The sequence below is a fragment of the Mus caroli genome, unplaced genomic scaffold (assembly GCF_978045245.1).
Source record: "Mus caroli unplaced genomic scaffold, Mus_caroli_1 scaffold_4, whole genome shotgun sequence".
NCBI classification, from domain to species: Eukaryota; Metazoa; Chordata; class Mammalia; order Rodentia; family Muridae; genus Mus; species Mus caroli.
In genome coordinates, this window is record NW_028227259.1 from 54,034,229 (window position 1) to 54,057,558 (window position 23,330).

Consider the following 23,330-nt stretch of genomic DNA (forward strand, 5'->3'; position numbering starts at 1 on the left):
ATGCATATACATATAATTGGGGGCCAGTTATTTTGGTCCCTAACAAAGTTCCTTCATGTCTTGAGTTTCAAACCATCACCTTGTTAGGCTGACATTGCCTTTCCATTTCCATTTCAGACATAAAATCCTGTTGATAGTGTCTGAAAAAAAAATCTCCATATGCAATAGATTTAAATGCCTTCTGCCACAAGAACATTCTCCTTTCTCTCATCTTGCTCTACTAACAACAGCTATTTTGAAAATCAAATTAGTTTTTACACCTGTAAAAGAGAAGAGTTTTTCTTATCAGCCACAACTAGCTAGCTTAGGACAATCACAAGGAAGTCAGAGCAGCTGGCAATACCTAATAAAACAAATTCCCTATCTCATCCCTCCTGCTTCCCAAAGATGCTACAGATGGGGCAGCCACATTATTCTGGAGGTCTTAGAATTCTGTTGAGTCTTTACATTTCCACTTAAATGTCTGGGGAAATTCAGTAAAAAAAATTTTAGAGTAAAGTAAAAGAAGACACTAGGAGGGTGCACCCAGCAGTTTCATTACCTTCTCTGTCTCAACCAAACAGAATAAGCATGTAGATCAAAGATCAACCAATCAACTGTATGGATGATGTTTCTACTCCATCCACCCCCTGCTGCATCTGTGGCAGACATCACTAATTGATCATGACATTCCCACTGAGTACAAACTTGGCCTTAGAATCTTTCCCAACACAGTGCTTCTGGCAGCCAATACCAATCAATGGCACTTGGCAAGGGGAAAGAAAACTATTTACCATAACAGAAGCTAACTACTACCTTTAAAATTCAGAAAAGAAGTCCACAGACAGAGCTGCTTTGAACTCAGGGTTCATCAGGAAGCTGCTGTCAACATATAGCTGTTTCCTAGATAATGGAATGGGCAGAGAGTCAGACAGATACTATGCTTCAACTGCCAGTGAAGAAGCACCAGGATTGGTGGCAGCAGAAGTAGCTGTTGACAGAATCTGAAAGTTAGTTCTGGTGTTTATGCCTCCATTTTCTAAATCCTACACCTGTACCAAAAGCAGTATTTATCCAATGTTTGCTAGAGTAGGAGTGGCTGAGTTGGCAGCACAGAGCAAAACAAGAAATATCACATGTGAAGTTACCAAAGTGGCCACAGCAGAGAGATCAGCAATGCTAGAGACTGTCAAGACTTGAAAACTTGAGAAGCTACATATGCAGCTGAAGCCATGGGTCCCTCCTCGTGTACTCGTTGGTTGGTGATTTAGTTTCTGGGAGCTCTGGGGGGTACTGGTTAATACATATTGTTTTTCTTCTATGGGGCTGCAAACCCCTTCAGCTACTTGGGTACTTTCTCTAGCTCCTTCACTGGGGACCCTGTGCTCAGTTCAATGGATGGATGTGAGCATCCACATCTGTATTTGTCTAGTTGGTCATCAATGGGAGGAGAGGCCCTTGGTCCTGCGAAGGCTCTCAACCCCAGTGTAGGGGAATGCCAGGGCCAGGAAGCAGGAGTGGGTGGGTTGTTGAACAGGGGAAGGCGGGAGGAGAGAGGGGATTTTCAGAGGGGAAATCAGGAAAGAGGATAACATTTGAAATTAAAGAAAATTTCTAATAAAAATAGTAATAATTAATAAAAGAGTTATTTGATTTTAAAATAAAATTAAAAAAAAAAAGAAAACTTGAGAAGCAAGGAGAGGTGGCCTTTCTAGAGGCTAACATGAACCGAATGCTTATACAAGATGCCGGCTGTCATACTCAGTCTCAGTTAACACTCACAGAGACTCAGTCGCTGACTTGAACTTGAATTTGTCTAACATCAAAGCCAGGTTTTATATAACATCACCAAGATATGCTGCCTTTTTTTTTATCCTAATAGTGTACCTTTATTTATATTTCTGCTGTTTATAAAGTGTTTAAACTCAAGTTGAATTGCATGCAGTTGCCATTATTTTTGTAGGACACAAATGGTTAAATACTATAAATACTGTATTTCTACTTGTAATTTGTTCCTTGGAGTAGAAAAGTAATCTCATTGTGTAGTTAGGAGTGTAACCTGAAAACTGAAGAATGACCAAGGACACAAAACGGTCCTGGCAATCGTGAGGTAGGAAGGAAGAGGTGTGAGCTTCTTCTTTAGTCTCTTATTGGTTTCATCAATGCTAAACTTGCATTGCCATCTGACCACGCCTTTGACTGACGTCTTGCTTCTCTCTCTCCACCCTGTTCCAAACTGCAGTGTAAATATTTCCCTTCCTTAAGATTGGCCAAGGCAACTGAGCCTACTCAAAGCCCAGTCTCCTTTCCATGGATCACCTATGCTGTTCACAAGAGTAATGGCACTTCTGTGATACCCCTTCCCACCTTTAACAGCCTTTAGAGAGCTAAATCTTCTAGGCAAACACTTCCTTAAACTGGAAAGAGGCCTCACAGGAGTTCATTAATAACTCCTTGCCTTCTCTGTGGTTCCTGATGCCTTTAAGCAGTATATTCTAGTGAAGATTACTAAGTGGGCATTTCTCACTGAATAGAATTCTGTCCATACATCGAATAGTGGATGTTGCTACATAATCCTTCCTCCTACCAAGTCTCCTCCTTTATACTAAATATGAGACTTTATACTCCACACCTTTTAGCTCTTCCATGCATCTCCTCATCTCCTCATCCCAATTCTCTCTATTGTGTAACACAATCTTGCTTCACCTCACCTTCCCTACATAGTCGCTGACACCTTGCTTAGCAAACTAACAACACCCTTGTGACACATCTTTCTTAAAGATGCCAAAATATCCTATATAGATCAGCTGTTTTCCTTTTGTGCCACTTACCAATGAACATTCTTTTTCTCAACCAGCTATTAGAAGATATCTCAAACTTCAGAACACTTACTTAATGCTTCCTATGGCCAAACCCTGTCCTGAGCACTAGACATGGGATTATTTCTGTGCCTCAAACTGATTGTATTCTTGCCAAGACTTCACGTATTGCCAATGATCAGAGAGAAAAACAATCCTGGTAAATTGGTTTCCACTGTACCAAATATTCTTTCAGTGAGACAAAGTATGAAGGATTTTAATTAATAATATGAAAGGGTATTCCCTGACAGAAATAAATATATTATATAAAATGCTAAGCATGTCTAGATTTCATAAAATAATTTCCACCTGCCTTTCCATACAGTAGAGTACTAAAATCTCAAACTTGTAAGTAAATTATTTAAAACTAAAAATTCCCCAGGGTTGTGGAGTGCAGCTGCTGTGTACACTGCTTGCCTAGTAAGTTCAAGGACTTTCTTTCTTTGCAAACACCACAAAATAAATAAATAAATAAACAAATAAACAAATAGATAGATATTAGAGAGATGACTCAGTGGTTAAGGGCACTGGGTGCTCTTCCAGGGGACTCAGGCTCTGTTCCTAGCACTCCACATAGTGGTTCATAATTGCTTCTAACTCCAGTCCCAGGGATTCAATACTCTCTCTGGCCTGTACAGGCACTGCATTGAATATAGTGTACAGGCATACATGTAAACAAAACATCCATCAAATAAAAATACAAAAATAAATAAAATCTAAAACAAATCCACAAAAATAAATAAAAGAAGAAAACAAAAGTGTTTTATAATACCTTTAATAGAATGAACACAAGTTGTGTGATGTGTTCATATTTATAAATTAGAAAGACATCTTTGCATGAAGACATTCAATATCGACCTGGATGTAATGATGCGTGGATGTTCCCTTGGCACTAGTGGGGCTATAAATAGAAATATCATTTTGCAAATCAATGTAGCAATGCGTGTATCAGAATTTCCTAAGATATTTAAGTGCTTACTTTTGGCATTAACTCCTATTAAAAATCTATTTTGAGAAATGAAATTTAAAAATAAAGATTTCCCCACACCGCTATTTCAAAATAGTCATATTATAGAACAACCTAAATATATAAAATTACACATTTGAACAAAAATTTCTATTTACCTACTCAAATGAATATTATACATTACTGATAATAGACTTTGAGGCATTACAAAAACCAGATTATCTTAGGTGAAAACTTAGGTTTTAAAATTATATAAGGATTCACTGCCATACATAAGGATCACAAACACATGCTTATATCTGTAGAAAACAAAGCTATAGAGATTTTCATTTTAGAACTATGAAGAATTTCTCAGTTGGCTTATATCTGTGACATTTCTAACTAGATGACATTATTTTTAATCATAATAAATATTTCTCTAATGGAAAGTCAGGCATTGGTACATAACTAGGGAAGTTCTATTACCCCTTTCAGAAACAGAGACTAACTCCATGAGTTCTGCACACTTACAATTAATGCATCCCTTTCAGCAGGAATTTTACTAAGGTGAACGGTTGTGGGTCTTCTCAAACCTGCGACTGTCTGTTGGCCCAGTGACTGGCACTAGGTAAGGTGATAAATTTTTATATACATGAATATATATGAATATGAAAATTTGTTCCTGTTAAAAGACACCAATTTAAGTTTCTAGAAGAGAAACTATCAAATGTGTGCGTGTATTATTGCAAAGCACTCACAATATCACAAAAAATCCTGAAAAATAAGTTTTCATTCAGATTATCATCCCTCAAAAAACCATGAAGTATGAAGCAGAGGACTTTATGATACCACTACTATGATTTAAGCAAGAAAAGATTAACAGATTTCTGGTTATCACACTGAAATTCAATGCCATGCCTTCTGTCTCCTAACAAAACTGTGATATTTGAATAGATATTTACATGTGTCATGCAAAGGTAAGTTGTGAATCAAGAACTGTGTGTCAACTTTTCAAACAAGCTCACTGATTATTTGTCTCCGCTCATAAAATAGGAAAGTCTCTCATACAGATATGTGCATGTAAATGATTTTGCTATTAATATATGTAAGCTATAACTAATTTAAGAGATCAAGATAATAGCTAGAGAGATGGTCCATCAGCTATGGGCATGCCCTGTACCTCCAGAAGACCTGAGATTCATTCCCAATACCCAATTCTGGTAGCGCACAACCACCTGTGACTCCTGTTCCAAGAGCATCTATTGCTCTCTTCTGTACACCTTGGGCACCTGCATTCATGTGCACAAATCCACACTCAAACACATATAAAAGTAATTTTAAAAAGTAAAAAAAAAAAAATGCTATAAAAAAACCCAAACTTATGTATATGCTTACAAGTGAATGCATACATGAATGTGTGTGTATGTGTGTATGTGCAATCTGCATACATATACTAATTATATGCCATGAAATGAACTACTCTGCTACTTGACCAAACCCTGCAATCATGCAGTAGACCTTTGATAAGAAGGTAACTTAGCCAACTCAAAGTATGAAATTAAACTTAGCAACAATGACTGTGGTACATGTAGGCACCACAGTTCTGGTTGAAAGCATCCTGTGTAACTTACTCTTCCTTTATCCTTATCAGCAATGGCCAGAGCCAAGAACTCTCTGGATTAGACATCCTAAGATTCACTCTGTGGTGGATGTTAAGACCCTCAACCTAAAGCACCATTTGCAATCAACACAGAAGTGTGTATAGGAACCTTAAGTTAGTCTAAGAGTTTGTCTTAGCTCCTTTGTCTCCATGTGACACAAGGACTAGACAGAGAAGTTCAAAACTCTCAAAGGATGAAGACAAGGGCTGTTGCTGGAAAATATACAAGAACACTGTGGCTTGCTGAAAAGCCATATTTTCAATTTTCTCCTTAGCTTGAAAGATAAAAATACTATAGATAGATAAATAGATGATAGATACATAGATACATAGATAGATAGATAATAGATAGATAGATAGATAGATAGATAGATAGATAGATAGATAGAAAGATAATAGATACATAGACACAGAGATACATAGATAGATACATAGACATAGATAGATAGATAGATAGATAGATAGATAGATAGATAGATAGATAGATAGATAGATAGATACGATAGATACGATAGCATTATGCTGCTAAATGTGGAAAACAGTGAGAAAATACACACAAAGTACTGATAATAAATCTGAATCCAAGCATTGCCTCTGTTTTCCACCTTGGTTCCCTTTTACACATTATTTAATATCACTAACTCTTATTTTCTCATCTCAAAATTGAAAACAAAACAAACAAAACAAAACCTACCCCTATCCTCATGCGGTCACTGTCGGCTCCACTGAAAGCATTTAGATGTCAAGCACACTTACTGGGTGGGAAATTAAAGATGTAAATTAAGTTCAAAACACATTGTATAAAATTCTTAAAGAATTTATAAAAGATATTGTTGATTTAAATAATAAGAAACTGGAAAAAAGTTCAGTTCTCATCCTACTAATGTCTGGCTGTCTTAACCTAAAGTAGAGCTCTTTGAGAATCCATCACAAACACGTGCATGAGAAGGTCTGGGCTCCTTCTGATAGTCAATGCTATCTCTTTAAAACATTTTTCAATTCAAGGTTTCTTTTGTTTTTGTTTTTGAAGTAAGCAACTGAAGACACTTGGCAGATATCTTCTTATCCAGTTCCACTTGTACCTTCATTCAGTTGATCCCTCCTAAAACATAGCCCAGTATTGAATATGTATTTCACAGAGAGAAAATCTGACTGAAAGAAAAGCTTACCTGCAGTTCCAGAGAGTTCCACACTTAAGGTTCGCTCAATAGTCTTGTTCTCAAATGGGGAACCCTTGGGGTCACTGGAAGATATGGCACATTTATAAAAACAAACTGAAATGGAGTTGCTGTAGCCAAATGTATTAGAACCCCCTTCCCTTTCTGAAAATGCTTGCATTTCTTAATACTTACTTTGGTGACTCTGGGGTCAGAGGAAGAGATAAGGTTGTTGGTTTGGCTAAAGGAAAGAAGAAGAAACTAATTATAAAATATTGAGTCCTTTTCAGATCGACTTTCTGCTATGTTTAAGTAAGAAACAACCAGGCAACTGGAAGAATAAACTAAGGAAACCCCAGGTTGTTGGCTAAAAGTCAGACTACAGTCCGTTATGCTAAAACAAACTCCAAACAACATTTGAATCAGTGCAATAGCATTAGAGAACATATACAAACACAGAATTTCCCAACAAATGCACCATCTCGTTAAGGACACAAAATTTGCATCATACCATCAAAGAGAAATATTGTTTTCTGTTTTTAATTTGGAATCAGTACACGGTTTGTTTAGACAAGGAAACAGCAGACTAACTACAAGGTGACAGATCGTTATGAATATTCAGTTGATTTTACTCCTAAAACTTATAGTTTTATATCTAGCTCTGAGAATAGGAAATTTCTATGAGATGACTAAGGCCCAAGTAATAACCATCCTATTCACTGAAAATTAGTTGAGCGATGATGACAAATTGTCGCCATTGACCCAGATGGCTTAAATGGAGTTTGCATCCCAAATCTGATAGACAATAGAAAACATCCTAGTTGTCAGTTAAAAGATCAATGGATATTTCTCTAAAGCTCACTCTTCCATTCTCTCCTTAAGTGTCACCTGATCTCACTCCCTTTGATGTCTTTTCTCAACAAGAAATACATGATTAAGAAACTTCCCATTCTGATAGGTTAACTGCTCCTCCATGTCAGTCCTCTACTTTGAGTGGGAAGAATATAGATGATGAGAAATATATTATGTATATATATGCTTATCTATGGAGATGTATGCATGTAAGCTTTTGTCTTTTTTTTTTCTGTTAACTACTTTCAGAAAGTCAAGAGGTAGTTAGTTCCATGTGAAATGAAGATCATAGATTTGAAACAAAGAGTCTCTACAATAGTTTCTTACTTTACGGTTGGATACTCTCAGACACAAAGATGCTAAATGATGCCTACAGGACCATAAAATGGATTCTTGCCAGATTTAGGTACTCCGATATTTCCTTCCTCCTATTATCAAAAGGAATTAAATTTAATGCACTTTAAACTAAGTTAATCATCCCTAGTAATTAAGGCCCTTTGCAATGTAAAAATATTATTTATGTCCAAATTAGTCTGGAATAAGGTACTTTATGTGGAAAAATAGTATTTACATATTTAATTTGTGGACTAGGACTTAGTTTTTAAACAATTGAGTAGTAAGTATATCATCTATCCGATGTGCATCCAGAAATATGAAGCTCACGCTGTCTTCTACAAATTAGGTACATTGATTAATTGGCTTTTACATATATACAGATAGATGAGCTGATTGTACATTAATTTTTGAGTATGCCTAATTTAATCAGCCTTTCAAAAAGAATGAATTTATTAACAAATTTTATTCACTTTTATGGTATTTCTCTAATAGCCAGGATAATTTACACAGGCTCTATAGAAAATATCATCCAATAAGGAACAACGAACTTTTAAATCACACAATAAATGCACATTGAAAAGCAGAAATAGAGATGTAGAAAAGACACGTTAAATGCTTATACAAATGTTTCAAAAATCCAGATAGCTAGGTACAGGGAAGCCTAAAGCAACAGAGGAGAAGAACTGGCCACAAGCATGCTCAAAGCCAGCAGAGGCAAGTAGGTAGTGAAAAGTGTGCTCAAAGGGTTCAGTCCTGCGGCCACCCTCAGACTAGAACCCTGACATGAAGATTGGAACACACAGGTTATCTCATGAGGGCCACTAAGTTCATTTACAGGGAATGTCACTGGTGCTATTCCAAGCACTGCCTGACCACAGGGTGCAAGGCCCTCACGTCATGCTTCATGAAGATGCTATTTTTGAGTGAATAGATGATACTCAGCACACACTATCAACTAGGCAATTAGCATGAGGAACTAAAAAGTTCATGATGCCATAGTACAACAAAGAGTAGATCAAAAGCCCAATCAGGAACACATGCCTAGAACCCGGAAAGAAAGTCACCTAACCATTCTCATCAAAGGATCTCTGACTGTTCGTGTGAGTTCTACTTTCTAATTTTGAATAACTTAACTAATTTTGGAGAGTAAGCACCTATTGGTTATTAATAGCATGCCAGGCTTCATTTCTCCCAGGCGTCTAATAACTATGGCATTTCTTTTTCATTTGAATCAGCAGGCTTTGTCCTGTGATGAGCCTTTTAGGACTTACCACAAATTTTTACTTAAAAAAAAAAAATCTGCATATTGCCTGTCTCCCTCAGAGATTCCATCTCCCAGGAACCTATTTAATTGTTCAATGCCATCATTTGTAAAAGTTTACAGTAATATTTACTAGTCGGTAAACTTTAAGAAAATCTCAAAATCTAAAAGAATACAGGACAGAGAGAGGGGGAGAGGGAGAGGGAGAGGGAGAGGGAGAGGGAGAGGGAGAGGGAGAGGGAGAGGGAGAGGGAGAGGGAGAGGGAGAGGGAGAGGGAGAGGGAGAGGGAGAGGGAGAGGGAGAGGGAGAGGAAGAGAGAGAGAGAACTTTAAACTACATGCTTATTGACCAGATTCCTGAACATGGGATTTCAAAGAGCCTAAAACTCTCAGTTCAGCTCCAGGGAATGAATGGAGCTTGGTGAATTGGTCAGGAGGAGCCTTGGCCACCTCAGTCACTCACTAGATCAAGTTTAGTGGGCTCCTTTTCCTGGGCCTCCAACATCATCAATTTGTCTACTAAAACAAAACCAACACACAAATGATGGAGAGTGTGATGGGCAGCTAATCCTGGCAGGCAAGGCTGTAAGGGCATTTGGTCCATTTAGTGACATTTAGTTCTCCAAAGTGACAGGAAGAGATGAACAGCAAATTTGACACATCTGACAAGGAAAGAACAAACACAAAAATCTAATGGAGAGCCAATTTAAAATATTAAAGGAAAATTCCTAAAAGTACTCTAAAGTAGGAGGGCAGAGGAAGTACAAACCCCAAGGAAAAAAAATTTATTTAAAAGTACAAATTTATTCAACTCATTAAAACTTTAAGAATTATATAATAATATTTGGCATTTGGGGGCATATGAATAAAACTGTTACCTTCTTTTTCCACTCACATTTGAGGACTGGAGGGCCAGAGCTAAGAAATAAGTCTTAACTAATAATCTTCTCAAATTCTTTCTTATGACACGGAATAGTTCGGTAATTCTGCGAAAATGTGCTGTCAATTATTCTGTCACCTTTGCTAGGTTTTATATTAACTATGGGAATATTGACATGTTGCTGCTGTTCCTTAGCCTGCAATGACTATTCAACTGCATAAATGTTTTTAAACATCAAAAAAATATATCATCATCATCTCCTAAGCAGCAGCTGCATATCTGTATGAAATGATCACACTTCAAACAAGACAGGGTCTACTTAAAACCCTGAAGCTGTTGTTTAGAGAACCGGAAACACAAGAGAGGCATGTTTGTAGCTACTACAGAATATGTCTGCTTCTAGGACATGATTCCAGGTAGTAAGCAGAAGCTGGTATCTTTTTAAAGAAACAATTACTTTCATCAAACTGTATGCTTCCCGGATTTCAACATTTGGAAGAGGAAGAGGTGAGAGAAAAAAAGTGTTTCTCTGCCAAGAGAGAATTGCCCCAAATCACCAAATGTGCCTTGGAAGCACCAGCCTCCTGGATACATATGGGACTAATAAAGATCACCCCAGATGTTTTCTTTAATCTAGGTAATATTTTCTAAATACACAAGGCAGAGGAAATCAGAAATTTCCAAAACTCTTATATGCAAAGTAAAAAAAAAAAAAAAACAAATCTGTGAGCATAGCAGGTGGTCTGGAGAGATGGCTCAGTGGTTAAGAGCACTGGTTGCTCTTCCAGAGGATCCACGTTCAATTCCTAGGTTCAATTGTCAGCTCCCAACTGTCTATAACTCCAGTTCCAGGGGATCTGACACCCCCATAGCAATACACATAAAGTTAAGTAAAAAATTAAATAAGTAAATAAAATAATAGTTTAAAAAAAGTAAAATGAGAATGCATTTAATCAGAGAGACTACATAATGCTATTTCCTGCTTCTCGGGGTAGATGGAGACGTCCAGTGTCTCATTTTTTCCATGACTAGAAAGGGAAAATCAAAGAGCCCCACAAAGAATTGGCAAAGGATCGCACTTAACAGTCAATGATCTCAGTAATCCAGATGTGTATAAGCCTCAAAGGTATTGTGATCCCGGCAGCCCTACTCCACCCAGCTAACAATCCAGGTGTCTTTAGAGCTCATTTCTCATGCTACCGATCAGCTGAACGGGATGCAATGATTACTCTGTGTCCATGGAAGACCTTCACACCCCGTCTCTCCCCTTGCCTCAGACAAACACAGTTGGGATGAAGTGCGGGGTCCCTGTGTTGAAACTTCACCCCTGCGTTCAGCGCCCCTGCTGGCTGCTCGCTCTTCTTGGACCAGCCTACCTTGAGCATGTTGCGACTGTGGTTGTGTATGGGACTTCTTTTTGGAAGCGCATTTGTCTCTGCTGCTGTTCCTGTTCTCTGTGGGTTTGGTGTGAGGAGGGTCATCGTTTGTGGTCAGATACTTGAGAAGCTCTGAGCAGGGACGTCTTTGTGGCTTTTGCTGTTGACAAATGCTCTTTGCTTTATTGCTCCATGAATTCTCGGTCTTAAAAACAAGGCATAAAGAAAGCTAAAATTAGTGAAGTGAACCTTATCAGAAAGGATATAGGTTTTCTGAAGAGATGAGATTTTTTTCGGCAAAGTGCTCAGTCTAAGTGTACTGGATCTATGAGCTGTGAATAATTGTTTGCAGAACAAGGGAGAAAATTACATTTAAAATTCCTAAATGTCATTTATGCAGCTTTTTATTTCATTTCTCCTACATCCCGATGTTCCTACTCAGCAACATGTAACTAACAAGACCCTACAGCGCCTTTACTGTGAGGAAAGGGGGAAAAAAGCTACTTTAAACCTTAATTTACCGCTGACTGCTGAAGCCCAGTATTCACAACTCTCTTAAGTACCCCTTAACGCTTCGCTTTCGCTCACAGCGAATGGCAAGACAAACATTGTTTAATACAGCCCGCTAACTGAATTATGTCATTGCCAGCCTTTTCTCCAATTAATGGCAGAGATGGATCTTTCACAGTGAATATGAAACCGTCTTTCTCAGGTTAAACAGCTGGCAAAACACCCACCCTGCATCTTAAAGTCGCCCACAGACCACAGCTACCAGTCTGCCAGTAAATTGTGTTGTCGGGCAGACCACTGCGTGTATTAATCAAGTGGGAGAGGAACCACTCGTTCTGATAATCAGAAAAACAATGAGTAAGGGGAACTCATCCTAGATTCCCTAAGCCCCAGTACAGTGTTTGGAGACGCACTTTGTATCTGCTTCCCCGCTAGAGGCAGCTGCCAATCCCGGCTAAATTAATCCATACAAACTTTAGGTCTGTTAAACAGAACCGTGCAACTCCCCCAGTCCCACCCCTATCCTCCCCACTAATAAAAATGCTTGCATGCGTACCTTAGCAATGGCAGGGTTTGTTCTGATCCTGTGGGTGTGGTTTGCATGGTTCTGAGTGCTAAGACCGCTGCATTCATTGTAGCTGAGCTGAGTGTTGGCTGGTGCCAGTAGGAGCTTCTTAAGCTAGACACACACCAGAAAAAGGGAAAGCAAGAAAAGTTACACATCTTCTAAGCTTTGAAGAAGTAACTAAAACTTGAATAGAAATGAATTATATTTCTTTTTAACTATACCACACTTTACCCCAGAATGATAAAGGAAATATTTTCGTTTAAAAGAATAAGAAAATACCTAATTAAAAAAAAAGGATTTAAGATTACAGAACTACCTAGGAAAACATTTTCTTTTCTCTTATTTGAAACTTGACATTGACACCCTTAATTTTTAAATGATTTTTTACATAGAATAATGACACAACCATTCCTAAAGAGATTTGCAAGCAATATCAGGCTGGCTGGCCCACCAATGCTTTGAAGGGGCAGAGGTTAGGAACAAACCCTCCCTCTCTAGGCCCTTCAAGCTTACATGGTAATCAATGAGAACATCTTCTTCATCATGTTTCATAATTAAACATATTAAATGTATGGAATTAAAATAACATGTGGATTAGGGCAGTGCCTATCACTGGAGCAAGAAGGGAAAGAAAGGATTTGTCAATAGAATGCTGTTCAACAGCCCAGATATGAGCTGTGACACCAGCCAAGTATTTGTTGGTTCTGTTGGTTAGTGTCTTTGCTTTTGGAGTCAGGGCCCAGTATGCAGCCCTAAGAAGACTCCAACTGGGCATACTTCTCCCTCAGCCTCCTAAGTGCCTGGATGATAGATATGTGTTACAGTGCCTGGTTTTACCACTTACTGTTTTATCAACCCAGTTTCTTCATTGGTGTGGTTCACTCTCAAGAGCCACCCTGCTCTGACATGTAGGATGCCTTTAACTGAACAACACTTCTCAATTGAGCAAACAGTATAGATGCGAATCCTCATTCAGGAATTAGTATACTAGACTACAGAGACAGTGACACATGGAAGGCATGGCGATTGAGGGGAAATTTACACGCGTAACGTTTTCCCTCAAGAGCAGACATCTTAGACTACAAAAGTGAAACAAGCAAATCATATGGAGATTTGCCCATGTCAAGTTCCTCCAGACTTAACAATTTGAGAGAATCAACCTCCAAATAGCATGCCAGAGTGTTTTATTAAAGTTAGAATAATAGCGTTCAATAATTTACACAGCATTGCTCTTCCATGAGACTTATGGCAAATGACCATGAATGGCTATCATAGATGAGGAGACAAACTGTACTCGGAACTAATAAAATTCTGGTCAAGCATTTTGTTGAAAATAAAAGTCACGTCTCATGGCCAACAAATTTACTCCCCATTGCCTACCACAGATTTCAGTTACTTGGGCTGCAGAAGAGCTATTATTGTCCCATCTTCATAAAAAATGCTGATTGAAAGGTTTAAGCTCCAGCATAGTGCCTGACTTTGCAATTCTGTTTTTAGAATCATAGGCAAAGACAGGTAAACATTAGTATACAATCTGTTAACAGCAAAAACATGGAAAGAAAAAAAAACTAAATATTTCACCATGCTGGATTGCCTAATAAATCATAGCCTCTCCATAACAAAAAACAAAAAACAAACAACAAACAAACAAACAAAAAGAACAGTGTGTAACCTGTAACCACTAAAAAGTTCTGTATACACTGAAACCATATAAACAAACACCAAATAAACCAGACATGGCAGATTGTAGTTACATACTTGTACATACACGTGTACATACACACACACACACACACACACACGTAATTCTAATAATTTCAAAAAGAGGCTATTAATTCAAGAATGTGGAGCATGGGGAGCTTAAGAGGGACATGCTAGGAATGGCTTAAGGAATGATAGAAATGAGGAAATTAATAAAATTCTATTTTAATTTAAAAAGCATAAAAAGAAAAATTCAATGACATGTCCATCTTAAACCTTAAATTCAAAAAATAGTGAATCATTTTGATATAATGTTTTAAAAATCACAGGTGAATATTTAGTCTTTTTTTTTCCTAGACCTGTACTGTAAGCTTTCCCCACGAGCTTTAATAATTCTAAGACATAGAATCACATCTACAGGAAAGGTAAAAAATTGCTTTTATAAATAATTTTCATTTCATCATATAAGATGTACTATTAACACTTTTAATAGAGGATTACAGAATGGGCAAATCTAGGAAGGGTTGTGGGTTTTTCCCCTTTTGGTCTGAACTAAGAATCCAAACTGTTCCTATGCCATAGTTATGCACTGGGCAGCCAAAGGCAACTCTGACCACTGTTAAGTAGTAGGAAGGGTTCTTACTAGAGACGGCTCTTCTGCCTCCTGAGGGGGAGGGGTGCCGTCAGGCATGGAGGAAGGGCTGGCCTCGTTGTCAGTGGTCACGGCTCCATCTGTCAGTGCATCAAATGAGGGCAATCCGTCTTCATCCACGGGGAGACTGTCCAATGTCTCTGTGAGGACCGCTAGCAAGTTTGCCTCATTCTCTTCATCTATCTTCTGCAGAAGCATTAAAAAAAAAATACAGAAGACATGAGTGGGTTGACATGAGGAAGTAGACACCATGATTGATCATCAGAGGCTGAATATGTCCAGGCTGGTGAAGAAACTGTATGAGAAATCTTCAGTTCCCACAGCGGAGCACAAAGGATGTGTCTTTCTCAAACTCTTAACTCATGTTTAGTCTGAATCATATGATTAGCAAATACATCTACTGATCTTGGAACTGTCTGGTTTGACAATCTGCTAGGTCAATTCTTAATACTGTTGTATTATAGCCATTTTTATATCCTTATGCCTTCTGTTTCTAACTCAGGAAATCTCAAGCCCTGAGAGAATTTTAAGCATCATCTAATCTTCATATACAGTCCCTAGATCTCTCACACAGTATGCCACTCCAAATATTTAGATAACTTTGCACTCGAACACCATCAGAAACTTTAACAGTATATACTAAGGGAATCTACACACTTTTGTGATTTCAATTATAATCTCATCACTGCGCACTCACAAATCATTTATTTCTCTCCCTGACACCTCTCCAAACTTAAGTCATAAATCTCTGCCTACTGGATACTTCTACCACATTATAGCTCTCTTGTCTCCAAAACCCAAACTTGGGACCTTTCAGAGCAAAACTGTTCTTTCTCTTAACTTCTTTAGCTTGACTATCAATTCTTCAGTTTTGCACTCTGCAATATCTGGGTACCTTGCTATGAAGTCAGTTGCTAAGGAAACTTTCCTTTGCAAGGTATCTTCACCAGACTCATTTCTTGTGCCAGAGGTATAACACCAGCATGAGATGATTTTTAGTAGGGGCTTCTGCAATGTATTGTAGTTCCTGCATGAACTCATTTTCATGTGTGCTCATACAAAGCTAATCTTGAATTGTGTCTTCCACAGACATTATTGAATGCCTTAGTCATTGGGGATGTCATGGTAAGTATTGAAAATAGAAAAAAAAATGAGACTGAACTCTTCCCTCTACTGGAAAGGAAAATAATCTATAAACAAATTATGAGATAATATTAGTTTGGGGTCTCTGTACAAAAGCTGGGATGTCAGTATCTGTTAATATGACAGTGTGTTTTTGACTATGCATATAATCAACCAGCCTCAGTGCTGGGCACATGGAAGAAGCAGTCAATAGTTAGTTGAATAATTTATTGATGGTATTTATTGACACACACAGAAAAGGTGTACACCACTTTTCTTTCTTTCTTTTTGCATTCTACATTAAATGTCCAAGTTGACCTGTTTTTGAAGGGTCTTTCTTCTTTTCTTTTCTTTTCTTTTTTTTTTGTCAAGTTCTGTAAGCTATGACATTAACAATATGGCTAAATTATCCCACATGATTCTATTACAAAATGCACCTAAGTTGCTGACATCTAATGAAGCTGGCGATACCCACACTTCCTCTCTCACTAGCACTGAACTCTAGTTAATTGACCTGACAAAATTACAAGAATCACAGTAAAAGACAGCTAATCAGAAAATCAAATTGTATTACTAGAGAAATTAGGCAGGGCCTTATCACTTAGACATTCTATTTTCACAAGAAAAAAAAATAATGTTTTCCCTTATTACTGATCACTTTCTATCTGGAAGTCAAGTGACAGACTTTATTTTCTTTTAGATTCAAGAGGTCCAGAAGAGCCATTTTATTCTCTGTGGGTGTTAATATTTGCATGTGGCATGTCCCTACTGTCCCTGAATTTGAGAATATAGTCATGTACTTTGGGGCACATTACAGTTTAACACATGGATTGAATCTTAACTTCTAATGAAGAAGAGAAAGCCAACCAGAACTTCACAGTCCCTTTCAAATGGCACATTTACTTCCATCAACTGAACACATCAAAGTCTATAGATCACAATAACAACAAACAAACAACCCTCAGTCCACCCAGCCCCTCTGTATCTTTCCATATACTCTCAATAATAAATATAGGGAATTATTTTCCTTTTTTTTTTTGCCTACTAACGTAATCTAGTATCCAAAAATTCTGATGACACCATCTTGAGTATCCCTAAATTCTAATTACCTACCACCTGGCAAAAAATAAAAAACAAATGCAAATAATAAACTTATTAGTAACATTGTGTTTAAATAAAATATTCTACCAATTCTTATCAAAATAATGAAATTTACATTACTATAAGTTACTGTATTTTCTAATAAAATAATCCTCAGAGATTTCTCAAATACACATGCAAACCAAGGTACAGATTCACTTTTATTAAACTAAACACTTTTCATTTATGCTTATCCCATTTTCAAAAAGGTTCAGTTCACTGAATTCAAAAAAGAAAAAAATAAGAATGTTTACAAATAAATGAATAATTTTGTTTACCCTGATTTAAAATTTGTGTTTGGCTTTCCAGTGGTACTACAAGCTGCTATTTGCTTTCAATCACAGAATACAATAGCGCCTTGGCTCTATCCCTTGTGTAAACAAACTCTGATAATTCCAATCAAATCAAAATGACAAAGAACACTTAAATGAACTAGTTTTCACAGATTTCTTTAATAAGCACGAGTGAATGTATACCACACACAGTGGCAGAAATATTGGAGCTTGATTATGTCATAATTAATTTACAAGATCTGATTAAACCTCCAACTATTTTAATTCTCCTCTTTCCTGAAAGCACAACAGGAGGGGAGGGCTTGCAAAAGGGAGGTTATCACAGAAAATGTGTAGGTGTTGCTGAAATGCTTGGGTAGAGGAGGCTACTATTCACCCAGTACACACCAGTAAGAGCAGCCATTTTTATACCATGTTAACTAAGAACATGCATTATGTATGTTTATTATCCTTGTATGCTCCAAGACCATAATGGTTATTCTGAGTTTTGGAAGAATAAATGTTATGATCCCAAACTGTTTTTTTATTCATTATGAGAGCCTAATGATATGCCTCTGTGTCAAAGATCAACACATATTCTTACATGCAAAGCTGAGTGGATGCTGTCTCTCACTGTGGCAATTTCAATTAGTTTTGTGTGAGTTTCAGTAGTCATAGTTCCAGAGAAGCAATGGATGTGACAAAGAGGACTCTGTTAAACAATTAATGTCACTTTCCATTATTGCTCTGGTCCCAATTTACAGAGCAAATAAATCAAAGTCGCCGCAGATGAAGCACAGCAGCCTGTACACACATGTCTGTTGATATGTAACAGAGAATGGCACTGCATGAGCAAGCCTGGTGACATTGCAAGGTGACACAGCCTTGGCCTTTGCCCTGATCTCCAGTCTCACTTGAAATTACAATTTTATAAAACAGAATATTTCTCAGCTCTAGCCAAAAGAGTGGTTCTCAACCTGTGGGTAGAGAGCTCTTTGGGGTCACATATCAGATATCCTGTATATCATATATTTACAGTTCCTAACAGTAGCAAACTTACTGTTATGAAGTTGCAAGTAAATAATTTTCTGGTTGGGGTCACCACAAAGTAGGGAACTGTACTAAATGGTTTCAGCATTAGGGAGGTTGAGAATCACTGATTTAAAAGATTGAAAAGTAGGAAATGGAGAATGAGAGCCACCAACACTAGTTGTGTGGAGAGCACCGACTCCATTGGATGCCTTCTAGCAGAAGAGACAGGAAAGGCCCAGTCAACTAGCATCTCTATAGTTTCTCTGAAGCTATCAAGGGCATTTCGACAGGGTGGGGGGAAGGTGACAGGGTGGGGACAGAGGGTGGGGGAAGGTTTCAACCTTGGCTTCTCCTTACAGAATACAATTCTGCTGCTAGTTTTCTGACCTAAATAAAGGTCTGTGAGACTGTAAAACTCCACTCTCCAAAGGCTCTCCAGGAAGAAAGGAGGCACAGCAACAAAACCTCACTCCAGGTGTAAAGAATTTCCAGTGACAGATGATACATTGGCTTTTACACTGGCAAGCCCAAATCTGGAATCTGCAACAATTCCTAAGCCATGCCTCGTCATTAATAAATAATGGTTTTGAACAGTCAACAGAATCCGGAGACTCATCCCTGCTTTTTGAGACTCCAGTGTCCTGAAACGACTTGTTCACTGAGTGTGACATAATCCAAATGGCACAGGGGAAGAAGGTAGACCATGTTCCTCTGGGTCCCTAAGATCAGCTGAAGATTTAAATCCCAGACTCCAGGACTGAACTGGGATGTCTTGCTTTGTTGCACAGTAGCAAAAGGACCTTCCAACTGCTAAAGAAGAAAGACATGGTGGTTGGGCACACAGTGCATTCAGCTCATCCAGCCACATACCCTAGAGAGCAAATAAATCCACCCAATCAGGAGAAGATGAAGGACTCGGTTGCTAACTGACACCTGGAGGGAGAAACACAGAGGAAAACAGCATGTGGCATCCCAAAGGTTTCTAAATGCAGCCTATTATGGAAGGACCGTGCCCTGCTTATGATAGTAATTTTTTCTGCATCTTGTAGAATTGCAATTACACTCTGCATCCCCAGATTCTCACACTCGCTTGATCTCTGTTTGATAAAAATAGTTTAATAGCCATTTAATCACAGCTTCATTATCTTAGCTCTCTTAATGTGAATTAGGCCATGAGAATTCTGGCTTCCTCATTATTCAAATCATCAATAAGAAGGAAACTGGAGGGGGGGTCTTCTTATCACTCATTAATCAATTTCAGTTTCTTAGGAACTGTTGACTCAAAGATCAATCTGTGTGAGAGGTCACTTAACCTTCCAGTGTCTCTACTTTTCTCTATGCAAAGTTTCAGGTTTTCTGCCTCATTCTTGCTACAGAACACCTTTTTCTTCTTATGTATGTATGATTAATAAGAGAAAACATGTCAATGCAATTTGAGAATTCTTCAAGCTGGTTCTCAGAAGCATTTTCCAGTATACATACCCATCATCTTGATTACCCACATTTGAATTTCTTCCTATGTGCACAATCTACCACTGGCTTTCCACTTTGGGCCAGCTTCCCCCAAGTACCCAGCATGCCCTAGGCCTCTTTCTTGCCCTATCCTGCTGATTTGGAAACAGCTAATGAAGATGAAATTAACTTCTACTTTAAGTGAGGTCTAATTAGGAAGGGAAATCTGCTAGAGTAACATCTGGTAGTGTATTCCAAAGCCAAATATAAATGACATTTTTGGATTATCCACTATTTTGGATTATTCATTCCACTACATCCTACCAAGAGTTCAAGTAAGTAAATAGAGAAGCAACTTTTATGATGTATTTGAAAGCCCAAATGAGGAATCCAGTTGATCATAGGCACCCTTACCTAAATCTCTCAAAATGCACAGAGTTCTTATATGAATTGGTAGACAACAATAACAACAACCAAGTCTACATTATGAATTTTGAATTTGATGCATAACATTACAGGGTTTGGAAGAAGCTTCATTCAAAGTAAATTAAGGTTTGTTGTTGCTGTTACTGTTGTTGTTGCTGTTGCTGCTGTTGTTCTTGTATTCTGAAATGAAGTAAAAAGACAACAATCTAGACTCACACCTCCCTGTAGTCAGGGCAACCCCATTTCTCCTTTTAGTGCTTGTTTGAGCTCCCAGAGTCATCTTGGTGGAAAGAGGAGTGAGATGTGTTGACTTTGTTCAAACAACTTTTTTCTACCTGCTTTCTTCTTTCCCTGCCTGTACTGTCATAATCCACTATGATATTTCTTGCTTCTCCAAGCAGGGACACCAACAGCTGGCCTGCCTCCCTTTTCCAATGATCAACAAGAAACAGGTAAGAGCTCCACATCGCCCACACAGGGGATCCTAGACCTTTCCCCATTATGTAAGCAGAGTTCCTAAAATATCTCACTCACTTCTATTTACCATATGGTATATATAACTTAGAATAAGGAACTGACATTGAAGGTAGAAAAAACAGGACATTAAAACCCCACAAGCATATGCAAGTAAAAGACAGTAATTTCAAACAGACCTCCTTAGTTTACAGCATACATTATAAAATACTTCAGTGTGTTTTCATATTTTATAGAGGCATCAAAGATTTGCTTATTGCCATTTATCCTTAGGACCAACAGCTTCCGCTGGGTGCTAAAGTGCTAAACTTTAAGGGCCAAGAGAAAGAATACAAATTTTAAACTCATTATCTGGGTACACATACAGACCATGTAATATATACTTATAATATCCCTCTTAGATCCCATGTATGCACATATATATGTGTGTACATGTATATTTATGTACATATATGTATATATAAAACAAGTACACATTTTAAAAACAGTACATTCTATATCTATATCTATATCTATATCTATATCTATATCTATATACATATACATATACATATACATATACATATACATATACATATACATATACATATACATATACATATACATATACATATATGACTAGGTACTGTTTTATACTATATATAATATATATGACTAGGTACTATTATTTATATTTATTTTATATTTATATATATAAAATAAAATTCTCTAGTCTGTTCTTGCATAGTTACTTGTAGTTGAATAGATAACAATATGTGATCAGCACTTTATACTCTGTCTCAGTTATGCATTTCAACTGAGGGATGCAATGATCAAGAACTAAGGTTAATACTTTCAAAGATGAAATAAAATGCAAGTGGAAATAAAATACAGGGAAATCTGAAGATTCTTTTTCTTTCTGCATGGATATATTTAGATCTGTACGAATCCATTTAATTCCCATGAATACATATGACCCTACTTAAGCAAGCATAAAATTCATATTCACATCTGTACTTAGGTTCCACACTAACTTATTAACTTATATCACAATATTCATGAGCTAATAAGCATGTAGGGAACATGTGGAATTCATTACTATGAAGCCCTTGTAGGAACCAAAGTGTAAACACAGAAGTTCAATAGAATGGTTGGTGTGGGCAAAATGAGCTATTTCAGATGAGAGACAGGAAAGCTATGCTTCATATCTGTTTCTCACAGTAGGAGGAAGACGGAACAGAGTGGTGGCAGGACGCTCAAGAAACTCGACAAGAGCCAGCAAGGCATTCCTTTTGACCTTGGATGTAAATGAAGAGAAACATCTTTGCAGAGAGTTCAATGACACCAGACAGCAGACTAAGAGAACAGATGCTCCCATTCTCAGCTGCACAGGTGCCAGTGAAGATACTCAAATCTGGATGCATGGCACGATCAAGAATGACCATCTTCCGCTGTCAACACAGAAAACTAAGTAGCCATGATAAAAATTGGTCAAGTCTCATCCCTTTCCTTGCCAGATCCTACTCAGGCCCCTTCAGATTTCCAAAAATAAAACCCCAAATCCAAATGGTTTACATAGTAGCTAGGTGTTCACCAAATGAATTATTATCCAATGGTGGCCAGCCTCACAGGGCTGGCCCACACCATCACAGTTTAAATGGGACATGTGGTTATCCCTTTCTAAAGGCAGCATCATTTCAGCATCAATGCCACCATTTACCTGGCTGAATTCTTGTCAACTGCTCCACAAAGCACCAGGTATACACTTCTGGGTCTTGTGCATTTGATGTTTCCTAACCTTATAAGGCTCTCCTGCAGCTGACCACATGTTCTACCCTCTTTTTCCTTCATTCACTCAAATAGACCCTCTTAGTGAAGACTTCCCAATGATGCTAGTTACAACCTTGCCACCTTCCCTAGCCTATGACTCTTTGACACTTGTCTCTACAGCTCATCGTGTATCTTAGTGACTTTGCTTGTTCATATTCTATCTAAAACAACATCTCTGAATTTGATTAGCATTAGTATACTTGGCTTATAGAGCTGGGAGTGCATTTGAATGGTAGAGAGCTGGACTAGTATGTAGGAAGCTGTGGGGTTTAGCAGAGAAAATAAAAAGACACCAAGCATATTGGATATGGCTAATTTAAATGAATAAGAACTTTCACAGAACACCCAGAATACATTGTGACATTTCATTTTTCATTTGTTTTTACTTTTCTCTGTAATTTCCACCTCCACCCACCTCCAGCATATTTATCTTCTTAATAATGTTTATCTTCAGCTATGATTTAAAATTAGTTTGCATTCATCTCACACATACCAGATGATAGTCCAGGCAAGCAGCCAATATATTCTTGATGGGAAAGAAGGAAATACGAAAAGTTAAGAATCTAGAAGGGCTACTTCTGAAATTGCCCATCACGGATGTGATATCTCTAGTTAAAAAAAATCAAAATGACCTTTTTAAATACAGTGATGAATCCCTCTCAGTCCTGTTTGGGAGCAGAAACTGGAACACATCACCAAGCAGCCAATTTGCAAACATTTTAGAAGAAACAGAATGGCAAAACCATTCATGAAAGAAAATCTTGCCATATAAACTTATAATCTGTGCCCTTTGGAATTCCAGGTGACCAAAAGAGAATAAAATATTGATACAGTCTATCAGGATCACCTGTATCACTGCATAACAGG

At 37.7% G+C, this 23,330-nt stretch overlaps 1 protein-coding gene across 4 annotated transcripts in view; it reads right to left on the minus strand.

Moving 5' to 3' along the window:
• Ppargc1a (PPARG coactivator 1 alpha) overlaps positions 1-23,330 on the minus strand; it is a 661,563-nt gene that overhangs the window by 29,621 nt on the left and 608,612 nt on the right. For all 4 annotated transcript variants that reach the window (XM_021162167.3, XM_029477626.2, XM_029477627.2 and 1 more), the window contains 5 exons: positions 14,728-14,922; positions 12,372-12,494; positions 11,306-11,510; positions 6,796-6,841; positions 6,613-6,686 (listed from right to left, as the gene is read on the minus strand). In XM_021162167.3, coding sequence (XP_021017826.1) covers positions 6,613-6,686; positions 6,796-6,841; positions 11,306-11,510; positions 12,372-12,494; positions 14,728-14,922 — 643 coding nt within the window. The remainder of the gene's footprint in view (positions 1-6,612; positions 6,687-6,795; positions 6,842-11,305; positions 11,511-12,371; positions 12,495-14,727; positions 14,923-23,330) is intronic.